The 27,599-nt window shown below is 41.2% G+C and overlaps 2 protein-coding genes and 1 long non-coding RNA gene across 8 annotated transcripts in view; 1 reads left to right on the top strand and 2 right to left on the bottom strand.

Annotated features, from left to right (window-relative positions):
- The window catches only part of LOC143512618 (cytosolic sulfotransferase 3-like), a 50,622-nt gene extending 24,095 nt beyond the window's left edge, over positions 1 to 26,527 (bottom strand). Inside the window, exon 1 of the mRNA XM_077003167.1 lies at positions 26,429 to 26,527. Within this exon, the coding sequence (XP_076859282.1) occupies positions 26,429 to 26,452 (24 nt within the window). The 5' untranslated portion in view covers positions 26,453 to 26,527. The remainder of the gene's footprint in view (positions 1 to 26,428) is intronic.
- On the bottom strand, positions 160 to 26,527 carry LOC143512619 (cytosolic sulfotransferase 3-like). Of its 2 annotated transcripts, XM_077003168.1 has the most exons (8): positions 26,429 to 26,527; positions 25,493 to 25,622; positions 5,188 to 5,316; positions 4,002 to 4,102; positions 3,690 to 3,816; positions 3,484 to 3,581; positions 3,167 to 3,341; positions 160 to 743 (listed from the first exon to the last, which is right to left on the bottom strand). In XM_077003168.1, the coding sequence occupies exons 1-8, from the start codon at positions 26,450 to 26,452 to the stop codon at positions 631 to 633; spliced, it is 897 nt and encodes a 298-aa protein (XP_076859283.1). In that variant the 5' UTR covers positions 26,453 to 26,527; the 3' UTR covers positions 160 to 630. The 2 variants fall into 2 exon arrangements, with proteins under 2 accessions (XP_076859283.1, XP_076859284.1); XM_077003169.1 differs by lacking the exons at positions 25,493 to 25,622; positions 26,429 to 26,527 and adding an exon at positions 17,771 to 17,821.
- LOC143512622 (uncharacterized) lies at positions 8,586 to 16,480 on the top strand. Of its 5 annotated transcripts, XR_013130498.1 has the most exons (7): positions 8,588 to 8,743; positions 9,546 to 11,694; positions 11,976 to 12,033; positions 12,253 to 12,291; positions 15,346 to 15,441; positions 15,744 to 15,860; positions 16,207 to 16,480. It is a non-coding gene; the product is annotated as an uncharacterized LOC143512622 (long non-coding RNA). The 5 variants fall into 5 exon arrangements; XR_013130499.1 differs by having other exon boundaries at positions 8,586 to 8,743; positions 9,546 to 11,389; positions 11,518 to 12,291; XR_013130497.1 differs by having other exon boundaries at positions 8,587 to 8,743; positions 11,976 to 12,291.
- Positions 26,528 to 27,599: the final 1,072 nt, after the last annotated feature.

Genomic DNA, 27,599 nt, shown 5'->3' with positions numbered 1-27,599 from the left:
ATGTGTGTGAAGTAGATGTGTTTTTGATTCTTGTCACATATATATATGTAGCTAAATACTATAATAAACTAGCAAGTTAGTTAATTAACTGTAAATTCTGTACTCTTTTAAACTCGGCTTTAAAAGAGATTATATTTGTAATGAAGGAGGCAAAGGAGGTAATGCTGCATCTTTATTGTCCATCTCAATTAACACTTTCGATGCGCAGTAGTGCTAAACATACACACAAGAGAACAGGAACACGCTGGGAGTGGACGACATATGAGATGTCATGCACTCTTGTACTCATACTCTCCCTCTGGGTTTCCATATAATATGCAGCGCTGATGAGCAGGACATGTGGGCTTAAATAGTGCAGGGTCAACAAGACACAGGTACATAACCTGATGAGGTCAGTACTCTATTGATTAAGAGAGAAGGTGTGGCTGTAGGTGTGTGTGGAGGGGTGTGCGGGCATCTCCCCTAGTCAGCAAGACTCGCTCACCATGACCATATTTTATAGTGTGTGTCATCTATCTATCTATCTATCTATCTATCTATCTATACAGACATATATACAAACATACATATAAATGAGTCCTTGAATAAAGTCACCATGTAAGTGATGAAATATGAATGTTTCAGGGTGCTCTAAACTTCTGTCCTGAACTGTAGAGTGGTGTTCTTCATCTTCTGTTTGTAGAGTTCATCAAACTGCTCATTCTGGGCTACCGTGAAGTGATTCTTCCAGTCACCAACTTTCCCTGAGGAAACAAAAATGGAGAGAAAAAAAATATCTGAAAGAAGCAAAGAGAAGCTACTTGAATTCCCCCTGCCCCACACACACACACAGTGATTCCATCACAACCCATAATCTGCTATAATGATTTCATACTTCTTGTTTACTGCTGCCAGACAATTGGAGTCCAGCCCCCAATCCTACTGTGACGTGAGGGAGGCAGGAGGCCGAGGTGGAGGCGTCGGTTTACACAGAATGTTTATTTAATGACAGTGTGTTGGTGCTTAGCAAAAATGAACACAGCTAGACTGAACAAACACATAGCACACCTAACAGGGACTGGGCTACATCAAAGATGAGACAAGCACAACGTCGACACACATTAAATACTTTACATAAACAAGGAACAAGTGCAACACGTAATGGTAACGAGACAAACGACAGGTGCGACAAATTGAGACACACAGAATGCAATATTTCTCCGAGACAAGGATACAAATACTAAAGTTTTATTTGAAAATTGAATGCTAGAAGCCAGATCAGTGTTCCCAAGCGTGGAGCACAGATAGACGCTTAGACAGAATAGGGCACATTCAGCGAAGGTGTGGTCAAACAGTCGAAGTCTGTATCAAGAGGGCAGAGTTCAACTGGTATCCAGGGGTTAGACAGGAGGCTAAGCCTGGGGACAAAAGTCACGTGGGTAAACAAGAGATCAGAGTAAACAGAAAAGCTTAATAATCCACATGAAGAGGCAATAGTTCGCAAGCAGAAAGTGAACAGGAGAACTATTTAAGGGGAGAAATAGGGTCCTGAGCATTACAGAAATAAAGGACAGTTGTATTAAGGTAAATCTGTTGCAAAAGATGAGAGCATGAAGGATATGATTTGAGAATTTGTATTTGTAAAATTTCAAAAAAATTGAAAGCTTTTTTTCGACAACTTGTAATCTAAAGTTTACACTTCAAATGTGCCCGCCTTGATTTTGCAACACATATGTTGTCGTGTACTGGGGGGGGGGGGGGGGGGGGCTTGCTGTGGGCCACAAATCGTCAATCAATTTATTTTATGCACAATTTTGCTAATACAGGAAAGACAGCAAACGGCATTGTCATCAATATTAAAATATGATGGAGAAAGTCACTTGATGAAAGCTTGAGTTTTAATGTCGTTATTACTTTATCTTAGCTATTATAATAGAGTTGGCCTATCTAAGAAAATGTGAAGGGAAACTAAACAGATGGTTAACAAAAATAAACTAGCTCCTTAACTGTAGCTCAAATCATGTCCTTCACACTCAAGTTTTGCAACAGATTTACCTTCATAGAGGTGGCACTAATGCCAGGTTCACACTACACGACTTTTCAGTCATCAGGTTTTTGTGCCATTCGCACTACAAGACTGGTTGTGCAGTAATTGCGAGTCTTTCAAAACAGTAACCCAGCAAACACACAAAATCCTCACCTTTTTTACAACTTTACTACAACACTGTATTTAAGTTATTGTGACAGCAGAAATAGTGCGATTGATTATATCCATGTTCACTGCAATGGATAGATGAAATCATTCTGGCAACTTGGGACTATGGAGTGTTAATGAACACAGGACAAAACAAAAAATTTTCAGGCAGCGAAATGTCAGAAAGTGGACCTGCTGATTTAAGCTTAGCTCATTCTAGCTTGAATATAAGAAATGTTAGGCCCACTCCAGCAGAGCTAAACGGCCGGGAGTAAGAAGCTAGCACAACAAGGTCAGCTAACTTAGCCTTGGCTGAAAAGCCCCACCAGCCAGCTAATTTCAGTTTTCCTGCAAGACATTTTGGCAAGGAAAGTTTCTCGATCATTTAACTCTAGCTGGTTTGACAAATGCATGTGCAGTCACATTTTGGAGAGTTTGGACATTCACGCTTTAATGAAGACTTTCATTAACGCCAACCCTGAGAGAAAGGCTACGTTTGGGGTTTATGAGACACCTGGGCGCAGCTGCAGAAAGAATGTAGGACAGTGGTTTGTCCTGTCGCTGTGCAGGGTGCATTTCTCTGTTAAATAGCTGGTATATAGGTATCTTGTGTGCTGTACTTGCTGTCAAACTCAGAGTATAGGGCTTGTATTTGCATATTTGCTGTGACAACCCCCCCCCCCCCCCCTTCAGCACCCCCTAAGCAAAATACCTTCCCGTGGCTATGGGCTATAGTGACACAAACCACACTCATGCACAAAGACACAGAACCAAGGGAGGAGTCAGTGGTGGGCCGTGACACCTGCACCCTTCACACATTCCATTCCAGATATATACATGCTTAGTGTGTAGCATTCCTTTCTGTTCACATAGGTTAAAATTACTGACAGGCAGGAAAGAACATCTTGTGGAGAAGCTTCCAGATTAATTAACACTAATCTAAATGCACAAATTATTTACTCAGCAGCCCACAGGGGTTCATAGCATATTAACCTTTGCGCATAAATGGTGAGATCTTGAAGTCCATGACTTTGACATCTGAGTAGTTGGTCATATTGTTTTCCTTCATGGAGTCAAAGTGAACGAATTTGGTGATTCTCTCCTTCTCCTCTGATGGAGTAGATAAACCGAGGAAGGAACATAAGCGCTCCACCTCACGTCCAGTGTCCTAGACAAACAGGGACCAGACTGTCAGATCCTGAACCACACTAATGAACACCAAACTCAAATGGTGCAGCTGATGTAAAGATCAGCTTATCTTCATCCTAGATGTAACCATCACCTGGAAAAACCTGCATGTGATACTTTACCTCCACCATGTCCTCAAAGAACATATAGTGAATGTTTGAGTACGTCGTCTTCTTCTCCCAGTATCCACACACATGGTCATACCAAGGACCATAAACACCTAAAAAAAGTTTAAATGGAAGATGAAGCATTACTTATATATAAATGAGAGTTATTTCAGCTTTTTAAAAGTTCAGATGCACAGGTCCCTGTAGAAGCAGTAACTCACTCTTTCCATCCATGTAATTCTTCAGAAAAGTGCTCCAGTCTCCTGGTTCTGGTTGTCCCATGTTCATTCGATTAAAGTGAAAATAGGACACAGCATTGTCTTTGGCATTGCGTGCTATGTAGACAACCTGGCGAGTTTGGAAGAGACTATTATCATTGATTAACCATTACACACATATACCATACACACACACACACACACACAGCCACACACACACACACAGATAACCAAGATAGATGATATCAAATATCAATTAGTCTTCTATGATGGTAAATGTTCACACTGCAAGTCTATACGGTGTCCATACAGTACCCTGCAGTTCTGTTCCCAGAAGGACTTGGGCACCAACTGAACAGGAAGATGGGTTTTGATAAGGCGTGGTGTGGTGGGCAGATTGTCTGCCAGTTCCACTCCTGCATGAAGTAAAAAAAAAATAATAGAACTAGATACTGATTGCATCACACTACGTAAAAAATGTACATATATTTTCTTGTTCCTGTCGTGCAGCTAAACCAAGGAGACTGCAACTCCCAGAATTCCCTCTATTGACTGTCCCATTCCCCTCAGTATTAGCTCCCACTTGTTTCTTATTACACTTCCAATAAATACCCGAACTTTCCCCATACACCTTGCATATTGTGTTTTTTTTTTTGTAAGCATACCAAACATTTTGTCTGATTGCAGTTTGTCTTCATGGTTAAAACCAGTTTGTTTGGTTTTTCATCTCTTGGATTACCTCTTTGGTAACACTCTTTTGCCTGACCTGTGCTGCTGTTGTGCTGTGCTGGAATGTTTGAGCTTGCTATTGGATTACATCTTTTATCCCTCTACCTGGTTTTTATCCTTGTTCTGCATGGCTATACTCTTGTCAATAAACCCTAAATAACCCCTACTTCTGTTTTGATCATTTGTTAACCGGAGGGGCGGCGGTACAAATTCATTAAAGGGCCGAATCTAGCCCTGGTTCACACTGTTCCGCAGACATTTTAAACATCGGGGGCTTATGCAAAACGAACAGGAATTAAAACGACAGGCTTAAAAAGATTCATTTCTCCCAATTGCTTGCGCCCCACCTGCAATACCCATGCGCCCCACACTTTGAGAAACGCAGCCCTAGGGTTATCTGTCTGTTCAGTACTGTAGAGGCATCAGTTACCTGTCTTGTTCTTTGCTTTGTGTTTGTCTACTCACTTTATGGTTTGTAAGTATGCATGTTTGTTTGTTTGTGCCTCTATTTGCCTATGTTGCAGTATATTTAAAATGTCCATGTCATTGTTCATTGATGTGTTTGTAGTTGCAGTTTGTATTACATGGTTGTTGTCTTTAGTCTTGCTCAGTTTATCTGTGTTGGATGTTTTCTTAATTGTAGTTGTCTTTTTGGCTTTTGTAATAAACATGAAAACTTGCATTTGTGTCCAGCCTCAACCACCCCTGAGTCAGCCAGGTTACCTCTACTCTTTACATTTCTAATGGCCCCACCGAAAGCGGGGCCACAGACCTGTAGGGATCACAGGGAAGGCCGACTCCAGGAACGGTACTCGCATGTAGATGGGCAGAGAGGTCTGACGCTCTGGTGCCGTGTTGCCAAAGTAAAGCAGGTCCAGCATGTAGGACACCCAGGTAGTGCCTGTCAGAAAAGACCAGGGGAGAGGAAGAGAGGGGGAAAGCATAGGTTTATGAGACCACCATTCTGAATGTCTCCGTGATTGTTTTCTGTGTTGTGGTGGGATGTGCACAGGATGCATCTGTAGAACGTGAGGACGATGTCACGTTCCAGCCCCAGACCACTCCCTTCAGGCATGCGTATGCATAGTTTGCATCCGTTTGTATCCATTTATGTATTTCCTGTGGATGTGGTCATGCGTACGTGTGTTCATTTGTTATTGTAATGTGTCACACTTGGGATCTTATGTGTCAGGTATTTAATGTGTGTCTAGACTGTGTTCCATGCTCGTCTTTGTTGAGTCCACTTACTGTTTAGTCTCACTACTACATACTACTACGTGTGTTATACGTGTTTCAAGTGCTAACTGCTCAGCTGTCTTGAAATAAAGTCTACTGAGCATCGGCCTTCATCATCCTGCCTACCCATCGCTGTGACAGAGCTGAGGGCTCCAGGGCTTATCGCACCTTATCTGTCTCTTCTCTCATTCTTTCATTCTCTTGCTCCCTCTGCTTAGGACTGACTTTTCTCCTATGGAGTTAGACTGGACTGGCTGATGTTAGATTAGTGCCCCCATGCTGAAAAATCTAAAGATATTTTTACACACACAATTAAACATTTACATTTATGGCATTTGGCAGACGCCCTTATCCAAAGCAACTTACATTTTTATCTCATTTTTATACAAGTGAGCAATTGAGGGTTAGGGCCTTGCTCAGGAGCACCTCAGTCATGGCCTCAGGTCTGGGAATCGAACCTGCGACCCTCCGGTCACAAGACCAGTTCCCTAACCGCCCGGCCATGACTGCCCGGCCACCAGGAACCTGAAGAGCAGTACAGTCTCAACACAGACTCATCACTATTGAATTCATAACAGTTTGGGGCCAAGTACCTGGATGGCACACAGGTGCCTCTGGCAAGTAACATCTTTGTTTTGAAATGAGAAATATCATCTGAAGTTTTGTTCCTTTTTAGATGGTAAGGACAGGGTCAGTATAAAGAACATCCTCTCAAGGATTTATAGTTTTGTTTTGTAATGTTGCTGCTGTTTATCTCCATTCAGGGAAGTAGGCAGGTACCACTTCATGTATTTTAACTGATCAGTGACTGATCAGCGGTGCGTTTTCCAAAACGTTCATAACTCTAAATACTTCGTAACCTCGTACTTACGAATATTCTTAAATTTCCCAAAACTCTTTGTAACTTACGTCGTACTTATAGTCGTTCGTAACTTAAGAATATTTGGACCCATTCATAACTCAAATTCATTAACTCAAAGCTCACGTGCAGTTCTACCTCAAAAGGGATAGTGGCTGCTAATTTCACTCGAGCTGATTTTAAGCACAGCATTACAACATTTGCGTTTATGTGTATAATTAGCCTAGTAGCCTGTTTTCTTTACATCGCATATACCACACTACGTGTCAATAAAAATCAAATGTAGCCTACTACATTGAATTATTTAGCATTAGCTGATATGTTCCCAATATTTAATTAAATCTCTCCGTTCATCATCATGCAGTTAATAGCGTTTCAGACTTTCACAATTTATGTATTCTTTGCAAAGAAATGGCTACAAGTTGGCCTATTAGCCCCACGATGCAGCCCTCCAATTTTATGCCACAAGTGGGTTGCTGCAGACTGTTTGTGATGCCCACGGACTAAGCAAAGATGATGTATCTAAATGTGTGCATGCTGTTACCAGAGGCACTGCACTGCAGCCCACTGTAGGAGCCCCCTGACTAGCCAACATTTCTCGCAAATTAATGTTGAAGGGCCCCCTAGCTAAATTCACCTTGAGCCCCCAAATTGCTAGGTCCGCCACTGGCTGTTACTAAAGCACTGCTTCATCATGCAGTGCTTTAGTAACAGTAATTATATATATATATATATATATATATATATATATATATATATATATATATATATATATATATATATATATATATATTACTGTTACTAAAGCACTATATATATATATATATGACGCGATAAAAATTAATCAAATTAATTACAAGCCTTGTAATTAATCGAAATATTTAACATGAGATTTTAATATTTAACGATTTTAATATTTAACATGAGAAATATTAATTTAAGTTTGAATGATGAATGAATCAATGAACATAAGCATAAACTTCAACATCTTGTTTATTTTTCCACCAGTCTACTACATAGACCAATAGATGAGTGCAGAAACCAGAGTAAACAGAACACTGGAAATTCTGACCAAAGATTTTTTTTTTTGGGAGCTTTGCTCAGGATATTGGAAGAATAAGAAAAACTTCCATTCATCATCTATAATATGAGCTGTCAAGATAATTCTTGTTGCTAACAGAGGTCCAGTGATCCCCAGTCAGAGCCACAATAACCTGTTTTACTTCCCTTTCCTCATCATACAGCTGCTGGATTTTCTTTGACATTGTCTTTCTGGATGGCAGTTCGTAACTTGCATCAGCTGACAATTTGCAGCACTTCTCGTAAAGCCTGGATTATACTTTGGCGAGTGACCGTAGCGTGCGACTCCGACCACCTCACACGAACCTCCACGAACGGCGGACGCGGTCTACAGTCCACAGCAATCCATCTCGCCAGTGAATTGGTCAATTTGTCTGATGTGGACTTTGACATTTTGTTTCTTAACTTGAACCCCGACATGTGGTCGAGTGTTGACTGGCGACACTGTTTGCTCGTACTAGGAATACATTTAGCAGCCAAGTTATCATTACTGACCTGCGTGTTAGCCCCAATATGTTTTCCCAGATAGCAGACGGATGTGGGCCACTCCCGGCTGAGATATGGCACTGGTGGCTCACTGTCGGGCCTCGCAAACCGCATGTGAGCCAGAGGTGGCCCACATATTGAAAACACACATCTGGCCCACAAGTTGCAAAACAGATGTGGCCCACTTCTGGCACAGATATGGCAGTGTTACCTACATGTGAGCCAAAAGTGGCCCACATGTTACAAACTGTTATTTGGCCCACATGCCTCAGTACTGATCTGGGCCGTAATACATTATAAAAAAACTCCAAAAACTCAACAAAAAAAAAAGTTTGTTAAAACTTGTAAATCCTGTAAAGCGCTTTGTGAAAACATGTGTTGTGAAAAGCGCTATATAAATATTTGATTTGATTTAAAAAGACTATAGTAATTAAAGGTACCACATGCTTTGTCAAGCCAACTTAATTAAATTTAATTTAGTTTGTTACCTTTTAGTTTTATTTGCTGTACTCGTGACAAAACATTAAGGCAGCACATATGCTGAAAGTGCGAGTCGATTGGCTGAAGTTCGTGCTGAAAGTTTAAAGCACAATCACCCAACACTCTACCTGCACTTCCGACCACACCGGAAAAGACGGACGACATACACGTTTTACGCACGCACAAGGTAAGACTTAAGTTTCTCTCCATGCCCAAAAGAACATTGACAAGGAGGCTTGCTAAGCTTTACAATTGGTTAACTGTACTTTAAGATAGTGCTACTTTCGCTAAATTTGTCTGTATGCATTTTTTTTATGCGTCATTATTTTTCTTTGTTCTCTAGACTAGCTTGCTAACGGCTAGCTAGCTAGCTAACTTTATCTTCCGTCTGTGTACTGTTTTTAGCCACTTTTTACTTTTTCTCTCTTTGTTTGTTTTTATCGCTAGTTTAGTGATAACTTAGCGTGTCCTACAGACATAGTCTGTTATCGTGACCACTTTAAGGACAAGTTTTATTTATAAGAGGGACGAGCTGCTGGGGGGTGAGAACAAAAGGACACAAAGGGGTTTAGCTAGCTAATGTAGCTAATTCATATAATGAATATAAATCTTGATCTAGCTAAGCTATATTATGCCAACAAGCTTATTCTGCTATTTCCAAACACAGTGTCATCTCTTTTAATTTGATATTTGATTTTAAATAGGTGTTGCCATAGTTTTCTTTCAATTTATGATCAGTTGCTTAAATGTTAAAAGAAAATACTAGTCTGCAAATTTGTGTTGAGCTATCATCAACATTGTTTCAATTTTGAAGGTTTTTGTTATTGTTTTCTATCCTGATGCTTAATGTCATGTCTTCACAAAGCCAAAATGTTGAAAAGCCTTGTGTAATGATTCCTTTATTTTTGCCAGCAGTTGTTGATGTAATTTACTTGTGCTTGATTTATTATTTCTTCTTATTATTTATCTAACTCTGTTTTTATTTATAGATCACCGAAGGACTTCAGACAGTGTCTTTCACATCCAAACATTCCTGGAGAGAGATCATGAGATGTACAATGACCAACTCTGGCTGGAGGGGCATAAACAGAAAGATGGAGCTTCATAACACACAACTAATGTAATAATTGGTGTGTGGTAGTGTAGCCTTGCGGGCTTAGGCAATTGTATCAAGGAAGACTGGAGGCGGTCGATTATAATCAAAAGTCGCTGCTTTATTTTCAGCTCTCTCAAGTTTCCAACAGGCCTTCAACTAAAATGCACTCCTCTTGGTCCCTCCCCCTTTTACCAGCCCCACTTTATACCCAAAATTCCCGCGGCGAATTCCAGGTAAAAGGCCGCTCATCAGGGTGGGCCAATCAAAGTTCTCCCAGGTGCAGCATACGCTCTTCTGGAAAACAAATATCTCCACACCAATTAATTTAGTAAGTCATCATCAGTCTATACGTCTACAGATCCGATGTCTTGACAAGGTAATCTCTAATCAGGTACGTATTCCCCTCTCACCTAGTAGGCTGATGTAATACCAGGTAGGTTGGTGATGATGCCGTACCGGTCTCAGCATCACACACCCCCCTCCTTAAGATCGTCACTCCCCTGAGTGGCGAGAGAGGTAGTCCGCGGTGACGTTCTGTACCCCTGCTCGGTACTTCACCTGGAACCTGAAGGGCTGTAAGGATAAATGCCAACGACTGACTCGTGCATTCTTATCCTTCATCCTGTGTATCCATTGCAGGGCTGCATGATCTGTCTCCAAGACGAACTCATTGCCAATTAAGTAATAACGCAACGTGTCCAGTGCCCATTTAATTGCTAATCCTTCTTTCTCAACAGTAGAATATCTCGTTTCCCGTGGGAAGAGTTTCCTACTGATATACAAGATTGGTCTACGTTCTTGACCATCCCCTTGTAGGAGTACTGCGCCAAGGCCTTCGCCTGATGCGTCTGTTTGAACAATGAAGGGTTGATTAAAGTCCGGACTCTGCAGTATTGGTTCTCTGCATAAGCAGGCTTTCAAATCCTTAAACTCTGCATCACACTCAGATGTCCATTTGACCTTCTGGGGATTATTCTTATGGGTAAGTTCTGTGAGGGCTACTGTCCTCCCGGCAAAGTTAGGTATAAACCTACGATACCACCCTGCTAAGCCCAGGAAGGATCTTACCCTCTTTTTGGTTGTCGGAGGTGGACACGCCATCACTGCTTGGACCTTGTCCACTTGAGGCTTGATGATCCCTCCACCAAGAACGTATCCGAGATAGGAAACTTCCGCCTTGGCTAGCTGACATTTCCTTGCGTTGATGGTTAATCCAGCCTTTTGGACTCTGTTGAAGACATCGGCTAGGTGGTCTCTGTGTTCCTGCCATGATGAGCTAAAGATGACTACATCATCAATGTAGGCTGCCGCGTAGGCTTCTGCTCCTCGCAGTATCTGGTCCATGACTCTCTGAAATGTTGCTGCTGCTCCATGGAGTCCGAACGGCATAGTAGTAAACTGATATAGTCCACTAGGTGATCTAAACGTAGTCAGTTCCTTTGCTGAATCAGCTAAAGGTATTTGCCAGTATCCTTTACTTAAGTCTAACGTGCTCAGGTACTTGGCTTTTCCTAGCCTTTCGACTAGTTCGTCAATCCTGGGCATTGGGTAAGGATCAAAAGCAGATATGCTGTTCAGTTTTGAAAAATCAATGCAGAACCTAAGTTCTCCATCCTTCTTAGGTACCAGTACTACCGGACTACACCATTCGCTTTGTGAAGGCTCTATCACCCCTAACTCCAACATGTGCTCCACCTCTTCGTTCAACTGTGGTATGAGGCGTGCTGGCACTCGGCAGTGAGTCTGTCTAATCGGCTCTGGTGCTCGCAGGCGAATATGATGTTGGGTCACCTCTGTGCGTCCCGGCCGTGCACTGAAGAGGGCCTCTGGTATAATTTGCTGTAATTCTTTCTGTTTACCTGCAGTTAGATGGCTTACATCGGGGATGGTCATGTCAGATGTTGTGGGGAAGTACTGTTCCTCTGTCTCTTCCTCCTCATCGACAACTCGGGCCCATAATTGCTCTGCCACTGTCTCCTGCCTTTCCTTCCATGGTCGAAGTAGATTGATGTGGAATGTTTGTGTCTTCTTGCGTCTATCAGGTAGGTACAATTCGTACGTGGTTGAATTGATCTTCGTGACCTCGTATGGTCCATGCCATTTTGCTAATAGGCTGTTGTCCACTGTTGGTAGCAGCAGTAATACTTTTTGGCCTGGCATCAAATTTCGACTTCTGGATGTTTTGTCATACCAGGCTTTTTGCTGTTGCTGTGCTCTAGCCATATTGTCATTTACCAACTCTGTCATCTTATCCAACTTCTCTCTCATCTTAAGCACGTAGGACAAGATGCTCATTTGTTCTCTTGGCATGTCTCCCTCCCAGGCTTCTCTTAGGACATCCAACGGTCCCCTCACCTGGCGGCCATAGAGTAACTCGAATGGTGAGTATCCAGTTGATGACTGCGGGACTTCTCGATACGCAAAGAGTAGGTATGGGAGCCATTGGTCCCAGTCCGTTCCATTTTCCGACACGAACTTGCGCAGCATCGACTTCAGTGTTTTGTTAAACCTTTCGACCATCCCATCAGTCTGTGGGTGATATGGAGTGGTCCTAATTCCTTTTATGCCCAGTAATGAAAAGACTTCTTTAATCTGCCTAGATGTGAAGTTGGTGCCTTGGTCCATCACGATGTCTCTAGGTATGCCTACTCTGGAAAATAGTTGCATTAACGCATTAACTATTTGTCTAGTCTTGATCTTCCTGAGTGGGAAGGCTTCTGGGTAGCGTGTGGCATAGTCACACACTACTAGAATGTATTTATTACCTGACCTACTTCTTTCTAGTGGGCCTACAATGTCCATTGCTATCCGTGTAAATGGAACATCAATAATGGGTAGGCTAATCAACGGTACTCTGTCACCCTTTTTAATCGGCATGGTTAATTGGCAATCCGGACATGATTTGCAAAAGTTCACTACGTCCGTGTATAATCCTGGCCAATAAAATCTGCTAGCTATACGGGCTAATGTTTTCTGTTGCCCTAGATGTCCTGCCCATGGTACCGTGTGAGCTAATTGCAGTATATCTGTCCTGACGTTTTTGGGTATTACCAACTGTTCTCCCTTGTCATTACGCCTATACAGCTTGTTGTCTTTTATAACGAACTGCTCTTGCCCCTTAATGTCGCTTCGTATACCTCCGTTTTTCGCTTTTTCAAACGCAGACTTTAACGTCGCATCGCGTTTCTGTAAATCTGCGATGTCGCTAGGTAAATCATTCCAGTCGACTATCGAGGGTTTAGGTAGGCATTCTTTAACAGTCGTGCCTTTTACTTTCGCTTTCCGCCTGTCATTTCTGGACTGTTTAACTCTTTCGGTTTCCCGAAATGGCAGTTCGCCAAAGTCAGCGTGTTGCTGCGCTGCCAGTTTAGCCTGTAGTCGTGTCACTACTCTTACTTCAGCTTCGTTATTCCCTCCCTGTAGCAACTCTGCTAACACCGGGATATCTCGGCCCAATATAACTGGATATGGGGACTGGTTAACAATTCCTACCGTTAAAAGATAGGTCTGGTCATTAATGTCTATGCTCACGTCCGCTGTCTGATAATCCTGTTCATCTCCGTGTATGCAGCGTACTTTTAATGTAGCAGTATTCAGCGGTATTTGCTCGTTCAGACACTCTTCCCTAACTAGCGTCTGACTAGAGCCCGAATCCACTAGAGCTTTAAACGTTTTCCCCCTTATTTTCACCCAGACTGTTGTATCGGTGTTCAGGGATGATTCCGTCATCGTACTATGTGGTCTATGGCAAAGACGTGTGCTACTACTGCCTGTGTGTAATGGACATACTGCTCTTTTATGCCCTCTCTGTCCACATGCGTGACATTCTATCGGGGGTTTGTCTCGTGTCTGCCGCTGTGTCGTGTACTGTCTATTAGTGTAGCTATACGTTTTCATATGTGGTGCATTATTTGCAGTACTCATTGTATTGACTAGCGTATGATCTATAAGCTTCTCTGGGCTTACCCTGGGTCGCGCTGCTAGGTTGTCCTAATTGCACACTTCTGTTAGGTTGTCGTGCCGCTATATAGTTTTCCGCCAATTCGGCTGCATGTCTTGATGTAGTGAGAGTATGTTGCTTAATCCATGTTCTTATTTCAGGGTTGATGCTTTGTAGGAACTGTTCCATTACGACTGCGTCGCCGATTTCTTCTTTTGTTTTTTGCTTTGGCATCATCCACTTGTCGTACAGGTCCTTTAGTCGTGCTTGTAACTCCCTGGGCGTCTCTCCATCCTTAACTGCATTATCTCGAAATCGCCGTCGATACGTTTCTGCGTTAATTTCATACTTTTGTAGAAGTACCCGTTTTACCTGCTCGTAATCCGCAGTGTCCTCTATATCCATCGCAACATATGCTGCTCGTGCCTTCCCACTGAGGAGTGGTACCAAATGTAGTGTCCAATCTTCTCTGGGCCATCTACCTGCTTGTGCGATACGTTCAAAGGTCGTGAGGTAATGTTCGATGTCCTCATCTTCCCTGAACGGGAGCATCTTCGGACTTGTCCATCCCTTGCTCATCGGTCGCTGGTTCAGCGGTGCTGGGTCGTGTGTTGCCGTACGTTGTACACGATGGATAATCTGTACTTCGGGTAGTGTTGCCGACGTTGCTGGGACTTCTGACTGTTGTGAGGTTTCGCCCTCCATTGCTGATGGTTGCTCTTGTTCCCCCTGTATATGACTCTGGAGTTGGGTGAACTGGTGTTGAAGCGTCCGCCATCTTTGTTCCTGTTTCTGAGTTTGCTTCTCGTGGCGTTCTTCTCGTGCTTGCTGAAGCTTAATAAAACTATGCAACATTTCACTGAGTTGAGCTACGCTCTCCGTTTCCGTCGGTTCCGTTGTCGAGCATTCTCCGTCTGGAATCTCGGAGTGCAGTTGGAGCTCCCTTTCCCCACGGATATCGCCCTCGTTAGCATCTTTTGTAGTTGCCATTTGCTTCCTCGGCGGCATCTTGAGAATATCTTTCCCTTATTCGTCCTCACAACACCGCCTGTGTGGGGTTCTAAAAGAAACCGCTGCCACCATGTGTGGTAGTGTAGCCTTGCAGGCTTAGGCAATTGTATCAAGGAAGACTGGAGGCGGTCGATTATAATCAAAAGTCGCTGCTTTATTTTCAGCTCTCTCAAGTTTCCAACAGGCCTTCAACTAAAATGCACTCCCCTTGGTCCCTCCCCCTTTTACCAGCCCCAATTTATACCCAAAATTCCCGCGGCGAATTCCAGGTAAAAGGCCGCTCTTCTGGAAAACAAATATCTCCACACCAATTAATTTAGTAAGTCATCATCAGTCTATACGTCTACAGATCCGATGTCTTGACAAGGTAATCTCTAATCAGGTACGTATTCCCCTCTCACCTAGTAGGCTGATGTAATACCAGGTAGGTTGGTGATGCCGTACCGGTCTCAGCATCACAGGTATACTTTCTGCTTTTTGATGTGAGCATTTGTTTGAAAATGCAACTTTGCCATACAAACGTTTATCTAAGCCATCACACCAGTAATATTTTAAAACACTTAGAATTTTATTTAAAATGGTTATTGACTTGCATTCTATAATTTCATTTCTCACATTAAATGGTGGTGTGTAATGCAACAATAATGACCCAATAGTGCTTGTGGTTAAGATGTGGGTCAGGTGTGGCAGTGAAGGTGAAAAGGTGGCTGTGCTCAATGTCTTACGTATTTTGTATTTCCAGGTGCAGTTAGATGTAACAGAATTACGATGAAGGCTGCTGCCCAAGAAATAGAAATGTGGATGAAGAGATGGCAACACCCATCCATGGATCGAGAAGGTGGGAGGCAGGCAAGGAGAGAGCAAAGGGCTAGCCTGGCAAATCAGCAACCACCTGTTAATATTTAAAAGGGACAATACTTTTGTTTTGTGATTAATTTCATTTTGAGGCCTTGGTGTTTGTTTCATCTAAAATTACTTGGATTTGTTTAAATCTGTTTTACAAAGCTTGTTTCAAGCAAGTATTGTTTTGTGCTTGACTTTTTCAATGTTTTATCTTTGTTTTATAGCCTGTTTTCAGGAAAATTATGTACAAATTATATTCTTGATTAATGTGCTTGTGTTGACATTGTTATTATTAAGGATACTGTGTGGCGAATCATGAAGCAAACTGGCTAACTCTAGCCAAGAAGTTGAACTGGCGGGACATAAATGGGAAAATAGCATTCAGCAGCTTGTTCCTAAAAGATGTGATTGCTGGTAGGTGCTGTATTGTACTACTGACTTGTTTGATTACCATAAATTAATTCCTTGAAATTTACTTAATGCGTTAAAGCAAAATGTTTGTGTCAGCTGTAATAAAGGAAGTGTGTAACTTCAGCATGAGTGTGAATAGGTTTATCTTGCATGGTTAACATTTTTCATTTTAAAAAGGATAAAAGACAACAGCTAATTTAAATAAGTAGATTTAAATACACATTTTGAGCTCAGTAGTGTGTTTTTGAATATAATGTTTCCAATTTGATTAGAAATGGTGATAAGCTTCTATAACACTTGCTTTACTAAACAATCTCCTTTTTTGTTTTGCTCTTTGTTTTCCACAAAGGAGCTGTTGGAAGAAATTGGCTCACCAGACCTGCCACAAATCAAGAAATTGAGTTCTACGTTAATATATGGCTACATTTAGCAATGAACAGAGAAGGATGGAGGAAGCTACGGCAGAAGAGACAGTGTGTGTGAGATTCACACCAAAATTGTAACTTTTGAATGTTGTCAAATACTGTTATGTAAATCAATCCAATGTTTTTGTATTGGACAGTGATCTGGAAGGAGGAGGAGGTTGTTTTGAGTGTTAAATAAATTAAATTCTTTTGCACTAATTCCAGTGTTTGCATTCATTTTGTGCTTCCAGAATAGTTTTATTACTGAAATGAGTCTGGTGCAGATCTGTTCCAGATATGGCCCACACCTTGTAGTCAGCTTGTGGCCCACATCTGGCCCAAATGTGTGCTTCTCTTTTGGCTGACATGTGGCCCAAATCTGGCAACCGGGAGTGGCCCAAATCTGGCAACCGGGAGTGGCCCACTTAAGGCCCGGTAATCAGTGTGGCAAGTGGGCCAGATGAAAATGTGGCAAGTGGGCCACATCTGGGCCAGAATAATTTTGCTATCTGGGTTGCGTTGAGGTGGTAACGAAGGGTGGAATTGCTCCTGTGATAAGCGAACTCCTTCCTACATAAAGTGCAAATAACACCATTTGTGTTTGTACTTCCATTTGGAAGTTTCTTATATTTAAATTTCCCATCCACCAGCGTAGCCTCTTCAGTCATCTCCAATTCAAGGATTAGGCATGCATTACATAAAACCAAAATTGGGTTTCAGGCAATTGTAAACATTCTTGAAGTTGTTGCAGTGGACGGCACTCTGATCCCTATACACACTCCCAGCCTCTTGAGCCCAGTCTACATCTGGCGTAAAGGCTTCTCTGCTTTGAATATACAAGTAATATACAATCACCAAGGCCTCTTTATGGACATTGTGGCCAAGTGTCCTGGGAGTACTCATGACTCCTTCATCTGGGCCAATTCTGGAGTGTGTCAGATGGCAAGGGACGGTGCATTTGATGGTGGACAAGTACTAGCTGAGAAAAAAACTAGGTTAGTTCAAACCACGTTCACCCCCCCCCCCCGCTCAACAACTTGCGTCCGCCGCCAACCCCCCCCACTCAACAGATTACACTCGCCACCCTGTGTGTCCTTGTTTTGTCAGACCTAGATGGCAACCCTTACTGACAGTGGGTATCAACTCTGAAGCTATATTCTCCTGTATCAAATCCCCCAGTATCCCTTCAGTAGCTGTGGGCCCTAGTATCCCCAGTCTCCTCCTCAACAGTAAGAGAGCTTTTGACCTCCACCAGTTTTAGCCCTCTCCTTTCTGACTTCTGTCCCACATGGGCATTATTTTTTAAAACATATCCAAATTTTTTTATTTGAGCTACAAAACAAACTGACATTTACATAATTTTATACCTCAGCTCATGCAAAAGAATGGCAGAACTGCATATTTCTTGGGCACACAAACCAATAAATTGCATGCTGTTTCAGTTTAACTTGTGAAGCAATTTTAATAACTAATCTCATTCAAAATGTTAGTTATAAAAGGTTAATTTACCTGTATCTGATTTGTGGAATTAACCGTTGTCCCAGTACACCTCACCTCGTGTGGCCCCTCCCCCATGAAAGTCTAGAACATTCTCCCGCTGTGACAGAAAGTAAGATTTTTAACGGCGTTCGAGACATCACACACTGAGGTAAGTCTCTGTTCCAGATTCTGTATATTTGCTATTTATGTGTACAAGAACAAATTTACAAAAATAATTGAGGATATGATGCCTAACATTATCTTTAATTCAAAACTAACCAAGCTAGCTAGCTACCTTGCTAATAGCAAAAACAACCGTTAGCCGTTAGTTTTGAAAGGTAGACCACGAGCAGTTCATTTGTAATGGCTAAAATGAATAATCAGCGAAAAATGTACATTAAAACATGTTAAACATTACATTTACACATTTTCGACGTAACTAACCTAGATATGGTTAACTGTAGTTTTCCTAACTGTAGATAATCATCTATAGTAACCCAGATCAGTTACTATAAGTGCACTTTTTCGATGTTGCTAGGCTAGCTAGCCTAAGCTAGTGAGTTAACCTACCATAGCAAACACTAGACTACTCAGTAGTCACCTAGGTTAGCTCACTAATTGGTTAGTTAGATTTAGAGAATGTTTGCTAAAGGCTTTGGTAAAAAATTGTACTGTTAGTTATTAAGTGATTCATTTTTACAGTTAATAGTAAGTCATGTCCTAAACAGAAGTGGCATTAAATATGCCTAATGCTATTTTTAATGGCATAACGTGCATGCCGTTTCAGTTAAACTTGTGATCCAGAGTTATTTAACTAGCTGAGCTAGTTAACCTGTTAATTAGTTCAGAATGTTAAACATTTATGATTTAACACACATGATTTACACAGAGAGAACAGAAAACTGAATTACACAGAAAACGTGATGTGAGCTGACATTCTTGTGAGCCCCATGGTAGTGATGGGCTGATATTTGGGCCCCCTTTGCACAACCCATGTGGGCCTTATAAAGATTTGCCCATGGGACCCATATGGGCCCCTAATGGGGCTAAAGCGGGTGTCTGCAGTTAACCATAAGGGTACTACTTGTTGCCCACCTTGGCCCCATCATTATCCCACACAAACAAGGGGCCCATGTAGGGCCAGTGGATCATTGCTCATACAGGGCCCACCTGAAGCTCACATTGACCCCAATATTGGCCCACATGGCCAAACACTCGTAAATTTGGCGTTTTTAAAGTTAGAGATGGGACCGATCCTATACATTATCGGTATTGGGGCCGATATTGACACAATTTAGTGTATCGGATATTGGGCAAATGTGGCCGATCCACTTACCGATCCATTTTCCAGTCCGCTGTTTGAGCTGGACAATAAACGCGCCGTAACGTTAACACGAAACGCACCAGTGATCCGGATTCCACAGTTTACCTTCAACCCCCAGCAGCTTCAGTCTGTAGCTGGCTGAGAAATGTGATGAACTAAAACATTGATTCTCAACTAGTGGGTTGTGGACTCACTCAGTGCCGTTTCAAGGTATTTGGGGGCCCCAAGCAAAGACACCAACCGGGGCCCCCCCAACCTCCACACCAGAAATCTCATGCCCAAACCCCCCTCCGGCCAAAAAAAAAAAAAAAAAAAAAAACACATATCCGGCCGCAGTCCACCTTCAAGAACCACAGCATATACACCTCAAACTAACTACTTTACAAATTTACTACTTGTAGCTGAACATAGCAGATTTAAGTATGGGATTACCCGGGACGTATATATTGTTTTTAGCCTACCTGCTGCTAAATTACACCATTTGTACAGGTAGGCCTAATTTATCCAGTGTAAATCATCACTTACCACTGTCTTGTGTTTTTTTTAGGGGTGGGCATAGATTAATTTTTTTAATCTAGATTAATCTCACTGAAATCTTGAAATTAATCTAGATTAATCTATATTAAAATGGCTCATGTGTGCTACCCAAGTAATAACCAAGTCAGCTTTTGAGATAGGGTTTCTTAATACAGAGGGTGCATTAGACCAGGGGCTCATCTCCTGTTTCCAAAATGCATCAATGACTGCTTGAGGAAGCTGTTCTACTTTGATACTTGAAGAAAAAAAAAACATGCTCAATAAAATGTAGGCTACTCGTGTTCAACAGTTTATTCAGTTAAACATGAATTTGTAAGCCTACATTAAAAGGGGTTGATAACATGTTTATTCAGCTAAACATGAGATTTGAAATGTAAGCCAACATTTAGTACATTTAATCTCACGGACATAATTTGGGGGGGACTTTTTCAAAAGCCGGTTTGGTCCTCTGAAGTTTTAACGGTTAAAAATAAATATTTAAATAGCGACGAATCTAGCGCTAGGACTATGCAGAAAACGACCGCTCCGAGCTCCGCTCATATTTTACGTTCCTAAAAATGAATTTTCCATGAAGCAAACCTGGCGACTTCGTGGCTGCATCCATGTAAACACACGTACGATTTTTAATTCACAGGTTTGAAAACTCGTTCTCGCCCCTACTGTGCAATTTGGTTAGGAATACAGCCGAGCTAAACTGTCAAGTTGAAAGTCATCATAGTTTGCTTACCCATTTAGTAGATATATTAACGGCGATAATTTTTATATCGCCCGATAAGAGTATCAAATTAACGAACGCCGTTAACGGCCCACCACTAGTTTTTTTGTGTTCCTCTTCCTTCTTTTGTTTTCTCTTTTGGCTTCCTGATGGATAAATTCGCTTCATGGTTAAGTTTCATATTTGCCGGCGTCTAAAACTTGGCTGTCTGCCAGGACAGTGTCTGCCTGCCTTAACACTAGGGCTCCTGAGAATTCAGGATTCTGAGGACATCACCCCTCCTTCTTCTCCTTCTTGCCAGCAATTAGCAAAGCCAAACATCACCCTTTATTATGTTAATTCACAGAGCAAGACTGAGGCAGCAGCCTCACCCAGAAAGTCTCTGCACCCAGAAGTCACAGATCACAGATCACAAACAAGCAGAAACACAAATGCTTCTACCAAATGCTTCTAACACAAATATAGATAGATAGATAGATAGATAGATAGATAGATAGATAGATAGATAGATAGATAGATAGATAGATAGATAGATAGATAGAGAGGTAGTATAAGAAATGTACAAAGAGCAAGATTCAAGCCTGCTGTTTAGATCACAAACAAGCAGAAACACAAATGCTTCTAACACAAATATAGATAGATAGATAGATAGATAGATAGATAGATAGATAGATAGATAGATAGATAGATAGATAGATAGTATAAGAAATGTACAAAGAGCAAGATTCAAGCCTGCTGTTTAGATCACAAACAAGCAGAAACACAAATGCTTCTATCAAATGCTTCTAACACAAATATAGATAGATAGATAGATAGATAGATAGATAGATAGATAGATAGATAGATAGATAGATAGATAGATAGATAGTATAAGAAATGTACAAAGAGCAAGATTCAAGCCTGCTGTTTAGATCACAAACAAGCAGAAACACAAATGCTTCTATCAAATGCTTCTAACACAAATATAGATAGATAGATAGTATAAGAAATGTACAAAGAGCAAGATTCAAGCCTGCTGTTTAGATCACAAACAAGCAGAAACACAAATGCTTCTATCAAATGCGTCTAACACAAATATAGATAGATAGATAGATAGATAGATAGATAGATAGATAGATAGATAGATAGTATGAGAAATGTACAAAGAGCAAGATTCAAGCCTGCTGTTTAGATCACAAACAAGCAGAAACACAAATGCTTCTATCAAATGCTTCTAACACAAATATAGATAGATAGATAGATAGATAGATAGATAGATAGATAGATAGATAGATAGATAGATAGTATAAGAAATGTACAAAGAGCAAGATTCAAGCCTGCTGTTTAGATCACAAACAAGCAGAAACACAAATGCTTCTATCAAATGCTTCTAACACAAATATAGATAGATAGATAGTATAAGAAATGTACAAAGAGCAAGATTCAAGCCTGCTGTTTAGATCACAAACAAGCAGAAACACAAATGCTTCTATCAAATGCTTCTAACACAAATATAGATAGATAGATAGTATAAGAAATGTACAAAGAGCAAGATTCAAGCCTGCTGTTTAGATCACAAACAAGCAGAAACACAAATGCTTCTATCAAATGCTTCTAACACAAATATAGATAGATAGATAGTATAAGAAATGTACAAAGAGCAAGATTCAAGCCTGCTGTTTAGATCACAAACAAGCAGAAACACAAATGCTTCTATCAAATGCTTCTAACACAAATATAGATAGATAGATAGATAGATAGATAGATAGATAGATAGATAGATAGATAGTATGAGAAATGTACAAAGAGCAAGATTCAAGCCTGCTGTTTAGATCACAAACAAGCAGAAACACAAATGCTTCTAACACAAATAGGCTATAGATAGATAGATAGATAGATAGATAGATAGAGAGCACATGAATTTGTTTTCCTGTCTTTTCCTCTCCTTTTCCAGCCTGCTGTTTAGATCACAACATTTATCAGTGATGCAGTGATGCAACGCGACCATGCTAATTTTCGCTAGCAATGATATGGGATTTCCTATATAACATTAGCATCAAGCTAATTGTGCCATATAATTTCTTAGCTTTTCAAACGCGAATTCAAACGCGGAAACAGAAAGTGTTTGATTACAACAAATATTATATAGTATAGTATATGAAATATACAAAGAGCAAGATTCAAACATTTTTATTTATTTTTATTGTTTGACGGGACTCATTCGAGAAACTGTCGTCTCTACGTGCGATTGAATTGTAACTTTTGAAACACGAGTCTACAAATTTTCTGCCGTTTGTTGTAGTATCGGTAACATACAGTCTGCTTGTAACTTCAACTTTTTCGTGAAGTATCACGTTTGGTGTTTTGGTCATATGAGCTTGGGGGTGAGCCAGCTTGTGCTTTGGCAGGCGTATGAGCTGGGGGTGAGCCGCTTCCACCGCATTACCAAGACAATGGGCGTTAATCCCTTCACAGCAGGGGAGTGGGCTACATGGACCCTACCAAGCCCTGTGAAATTTTTCGCTTCTCTAGGAGCTCTAGTGTTAAGCAGCTGGTGGGAGGGGCCCCCTTGAGGGGGATTCTGAGAACAGTGTCATTGCTCATGACCTTGAGAATGTAAAGGGGGGCTCACAGTTTGTCGCTGCATTTAATTCTTAACCTGTTGTTGTCTGGGGGCCCAGGCCAGCTTGGGACCCCAAGCAATTGCCTGGTTTGCCTGCCCCATCGCGACGGGCCTGCTCATTCTGGGTGGGTTGCGATCAGCTTGTAAAAAAATTAATAGTCTACTCTTCTAATTTTGTACTTGTCTTTTATCTTGAATAAAGGACTCCAGACTGCGACTAAAATGGACGCAATCGCGACCATAAATATTAATTTGCGAGTAATATAATTATTTCACTCGCCAGTGGCGACAGCATTATTTTTTTATGGGTGAGGATTGTTATTGGAAAAATATCCACCATTTTCTTTTGAGTTTGAATTTTAAAAGTTAAACGATGTAGCTCCCACTCACATCTTAGTCTGTGCCCATCAACAAAGGCGGGAATCCGATCACATGACTCGTGAAGCAGCGAAGCCGAGCTGACACTTTAGCGCTAAGCGTTAGCTTGTTGAAAATAGTGAAGACAAAAATATCGGATTTTTTCCACAAAGTCTACATCTCTGTCGGACTATAAGAGGACACACTCCTTTAACTGTACATAGTTTTAAGTTAATTTTAATGGGATCAAAAGTCCCTCATATGCATACTAGGAAACTTGGTAAAGTTTGTTTCACGTTCACATATTCGGAATTCTTTCTACAATAACCAATTTAAAAGTACCAAAATATGCAAATTCTTATTTCTGGCAATCAAGACAAACATCTACAACTTTGTTTACATCAGGAATAGATATATTTTAAAAAACATGTTAATTTAAATGTACTCCTGTCACCTGGCCACCCCTAAACGGGAATTGCCGAAAGAAGACCACTCCAACATCTAAGGCAGGGGTGGCCAACCCGCCAGAGACCTAGAGCCATTTTTTGTACTGTGTAACGGCAAAGAGCCACATCATGCATTGGCGAGTGTAAGTTGTTGAGCGGGGGGGCGCGAGTGTAAGTTGCTGAGCGGGGGGTGGGTGATAAATTATTAGCTGTGAAGACAGTCAAATGCGTGTTTTCCACTACGGCGATTTTAAAAGTATTAGGGGCTCGCTAGGCTTGTAAACAAACCGCGCACCACGAAAATGTAGCAGTGTGTCGCCCCGTTAGTGCAGGTGAGCCCGCGGACCGGCTGGGGAGCCGCACGAAACCAGGCAAAGAGCCGCATGCGGCTCGCGAGCCGCGGGTTGGCCACCCCTGATCTAAGGCATTGTCTACAAATGACCTTAATATGGATGCAAGTGGTGGTCGTAAAGGCAATCATTTTAATAATTTGCAATAATTTCAATAGCTTTTAAACAGTCCATCTAAGACCACCAAAGAAATTTAAGTGCATCCTAAATAACCTACAACTAAAAGGATGGTATTTATACCTTGCACTAATTTGTGGTGGTCAGTTTTTTCAAATATTTCAATAGCTTTTAAACGGTCCATCATAAGTCCACAAACCAAGGTTGTACTGTCCTATGACATTTTAAAAGCTATTGAAATATTTGACAAAATGCGCACTTAATATGTATACAACTTGTTTTTCTCTCATGAAGGATCATTTAAAAATATTTAAATTATTTCAGAAAAACAGAGTGCCCCGTGCTCTGGGGACTTTACGACCACCGTCCATGTTAAGGTAATTAACATGGTAATGTTAAGGACAGTAGTACATTTAAAATAACATGTCTAATTCCAAATATGCAAACATGAAACCAACTTAACCACAGTTACAGGGAAGAGAAAGACACCAGACATGTTGGACGACAGAGGTCCTAAATAACAGCTGATCTGATGTGTGTTGCAATGCTTGTTAGTTTGTATTTTATTATGGAGCCTAGAAAAAGTCGCCTGATTTTTTTCCTTTTAGGACCGACTGGCTCCTTGAGTAATCTTTGTCTGGAGCCCAGCATGCAAACCAATCTTGTTACCATGGTAACCACCAATTTACCCTTTTAATTAGTTATAATATTTGTACTGTATAAAACTGGTCACGATTTAATGACAAGAAAATGGGGGTCATGGGCTGAGAACCCCTGAACTAAAGAGCCCTTATATCGGTATTTGTATCGGTATTGCCAGTTATATATCGGTCTCGGATCGGAACTGAAAAACACTGGATTGGCCCATCACTAATATAGACATCTGCCATTAAAACAGCTAAAGGGTGAATTTAACATGCATGTTTGTATAGATACAAACATATCTACATATCTTGCATAAACCTAGATGTGTTTGACTATAATTCCATCCACTGCATTGGCTCCATCTCTGTAATTGGATGTCCCCAATTAATTACCATTCTTTCCTTGATTGGGTCCAGATGTCATCCTGGTCAGACTCCTCGTCCTTAACTTCTTTCTAACATGTATCTGATGAATGTGCACTGATCATTGTCTGGGTACTGACATGTTTGCCCTAGTTTTATTCTCACTATTGAGTAATACATTTAATCACTTCTATGATTTTGACATTTTGTGGGCTGTGTAGCACTTTGCTTTGCAAGTCATTCATTTATTTTAGCCACAATAACACTTGATCAGATAAGCCATTAAGGAAAGCATACCGGCTTTGGGATAAGTGGCGATGAGGATGTCATCTGGTCTCGCCTTGAAGTTCTGAACATTCTTCCAGTTGTCCGTAACGTAGTGGATCATAGGGATGCCTTCAAACTCAAACAGTTCCGGTCTGTACATCTTGAATGTAAGTAAAAAAAAATTATAATATATTAATGATTAACCTATAAAGGCCATTTCTTTGGTGCTATGAAATATTAAATGACGACAATACGTTGCTGGCTTCATCAGAACTGCTTTCTGTACTTAAACGTGGGCCACTGCTTTAAATCCATCCTTAAATCGATGGGCCCAGCTGGAATTACAATTGGACTGAATTGAATTGAAATTGAAATCAAATTAACATTGGTGGAGTAATTAATGATAACACATGGAATCTGTTACACCGGTTCTGGCAACACCACCTCTGGCCAACAGAGTTCGACCTCTCCACAAAGTTCTCCTCCCCCATGTATCATGTTTTAGGGATTTTCTTGATTCTAAATCAAAAGTAGCCTAAATCAAGTAACCAAACGAATCGGAATCTGTGACGAAGTAACTAAGTTCATTACTTCTTCGCAGCTTCCGATTTGGTTACTTGTTCGCAGCTTCTTACTCGGAGATTGAACTTGGTTCCTTATTCATAAAAAGTGTTAATGAGGCGTGTTTGCTTTTACAGAGATGGATGAACCAAATTCAACATTTCCTTTTCGTTATTACGTTTCTCTCATTCCGATCGGCTTGTACTTCGTAAATGTTGCCATTGTTGTACTGCTGCCAGAACGGCAATGGTAAAGGAAACCACGAACTCTATATCTTGGAAACTTTAATCATACGTCTATTTTAGTTTTTGAACATAAAATTTAAAAAGCAGATTTGAACCATTTAAAATACATTTATGTATGATCATTAACGGCATTGGAAGGAAAAAACTGCAGCTGCCTCACCGAAGGAAAATCGATTCCTTCCATAATGAAATACTCGAAACAAAGGGTGTAGATTCCTCTTCTGAACTCCCGTCTTTGGTCTGTGACTGTTTTCTTGCGTTTGTCTCTTCTGATTTTTCTCACGCTTCCCCTCTCTCGACTTCCTATGGAGCTATTATAGTGTCACCAGAACCTGAACCTGAAATCATTATTACTTGAAAAAACAGTCTGTAAAATCCTCGCAGGTATGCAAAAATTCGAGTTAAAATTCAGGTTCAGGTCGAAATTCAGGTTCGGGTCGCAATTCAGGTTCGGGTCAAAATTCAGGTTCGGGTCGTAATTCAGGTTCGGGTCGAAATTCAGGTTCGGGTTGTAATTCAGGTTCAGGTCGAAATTCAGGTTCGGGTTGAAATTCAGGTTCAGGTTGAAATGCGGTTCATCCGGGATACGTAGGATGAGCAAACAAACTCAGAGCTAATCGAACTGCATCTGGCCAATCACAAAACATATCAGAGGTCATTAAGAGGCGCGTCTTTCTGCTAAATTTCCTGTAAGAGTGCGGTCCCTGTTTGGCGTGTAAGTAGCATGTAAGCAGCACGAAAGTGACCACTGTGCCACCCAGAAATGGCACCTTGTGGCAGCTGCCACATAATCGTGGCACTTAGTGTGACCAGTGCTGCGTGACTGTGGTCTCCGTTGTCCAGAAACGCCGCCTGCCTCTGCTGACAGACATCTAAAGACTCTTGGGTGACTCTGCGTATCGGCCACTCGCTTAAAATCATCCCGACGAGCTCCGAATCGCCATTTGTTGAAATGAAGATGGTTCATAACTTTTGTTTAAAAATTATGTTGAGTGAAATACTAGCCGACATCCAGCTAGACAGCTCTATATTACTAGTTCAGAATACTGTTTAGCGATAACGTCGAATTAAGATTATAGGAGGGTACGTGAATCTACAGTGGTAGACCGTTAACGACAGCACTAAATTTTAAGGGTTTATTATTATAGATGTATGGTTATCAGTGAATGTTCCTACACGCCATCAGCGTCATTTAAACCTCTGCGAGCGAATGGCATCGCATTTAGTATTTGTGCAATTTGTAGTATATTTCGCTTTGTATTGGTTTATATTGTTAGTCTAGATTGTCAGCCGAGCGGCTCCCGACATAATCGTTAAACAGCATCCTGAAC

This window comes from Brachyhypopomus gauderio, chromosome 4 (assembly GCF_052324685.1).
Source record: "Brachyhypopomus gauderio isolate BG-103 chromosome 4, BGAUD_0.2, whole genome shotgun sequence".
NCBI classification, from domain to species: Eukaryota; Metazoa; Chordata; class Actinopteri; order Gymnotiformes; family Hypopomidae; genus Brachyhypopomus; species Brachyhypopomus gauderio.
The sequence above is the reverse complement of the archived record's forward strand: the minus strand, read 5'-3'. Positions and strand labels throughout refer to the sequence as shown.

What these genes read in the sequence shown, in the direction of transcription:
- LOC143512619 (XM_077003168.1), bottom strand. Translation starts at nt 26,452, where the DNA reads ATGGAAGGAATCGATTTTCCTTCG. An exon ending in CGCCACTTATCCCAAAGCCG is followed by an intron (nt 5,317 to 25,492) that starts GTATGCTTTCCT and finishes CTTTTCTGACAG; the next exon opens with GCACTACCTGGGTGTCCTAC. An exon ending in TCTTTGAGGACATGGTGGAG is followed by an intron (nt 3,342 to 3,483) that starts GTAAAGTATCAC and finishes CTGTTTGTCTAG; the next exon opens with GACACTGGACGTGAGGTGGA.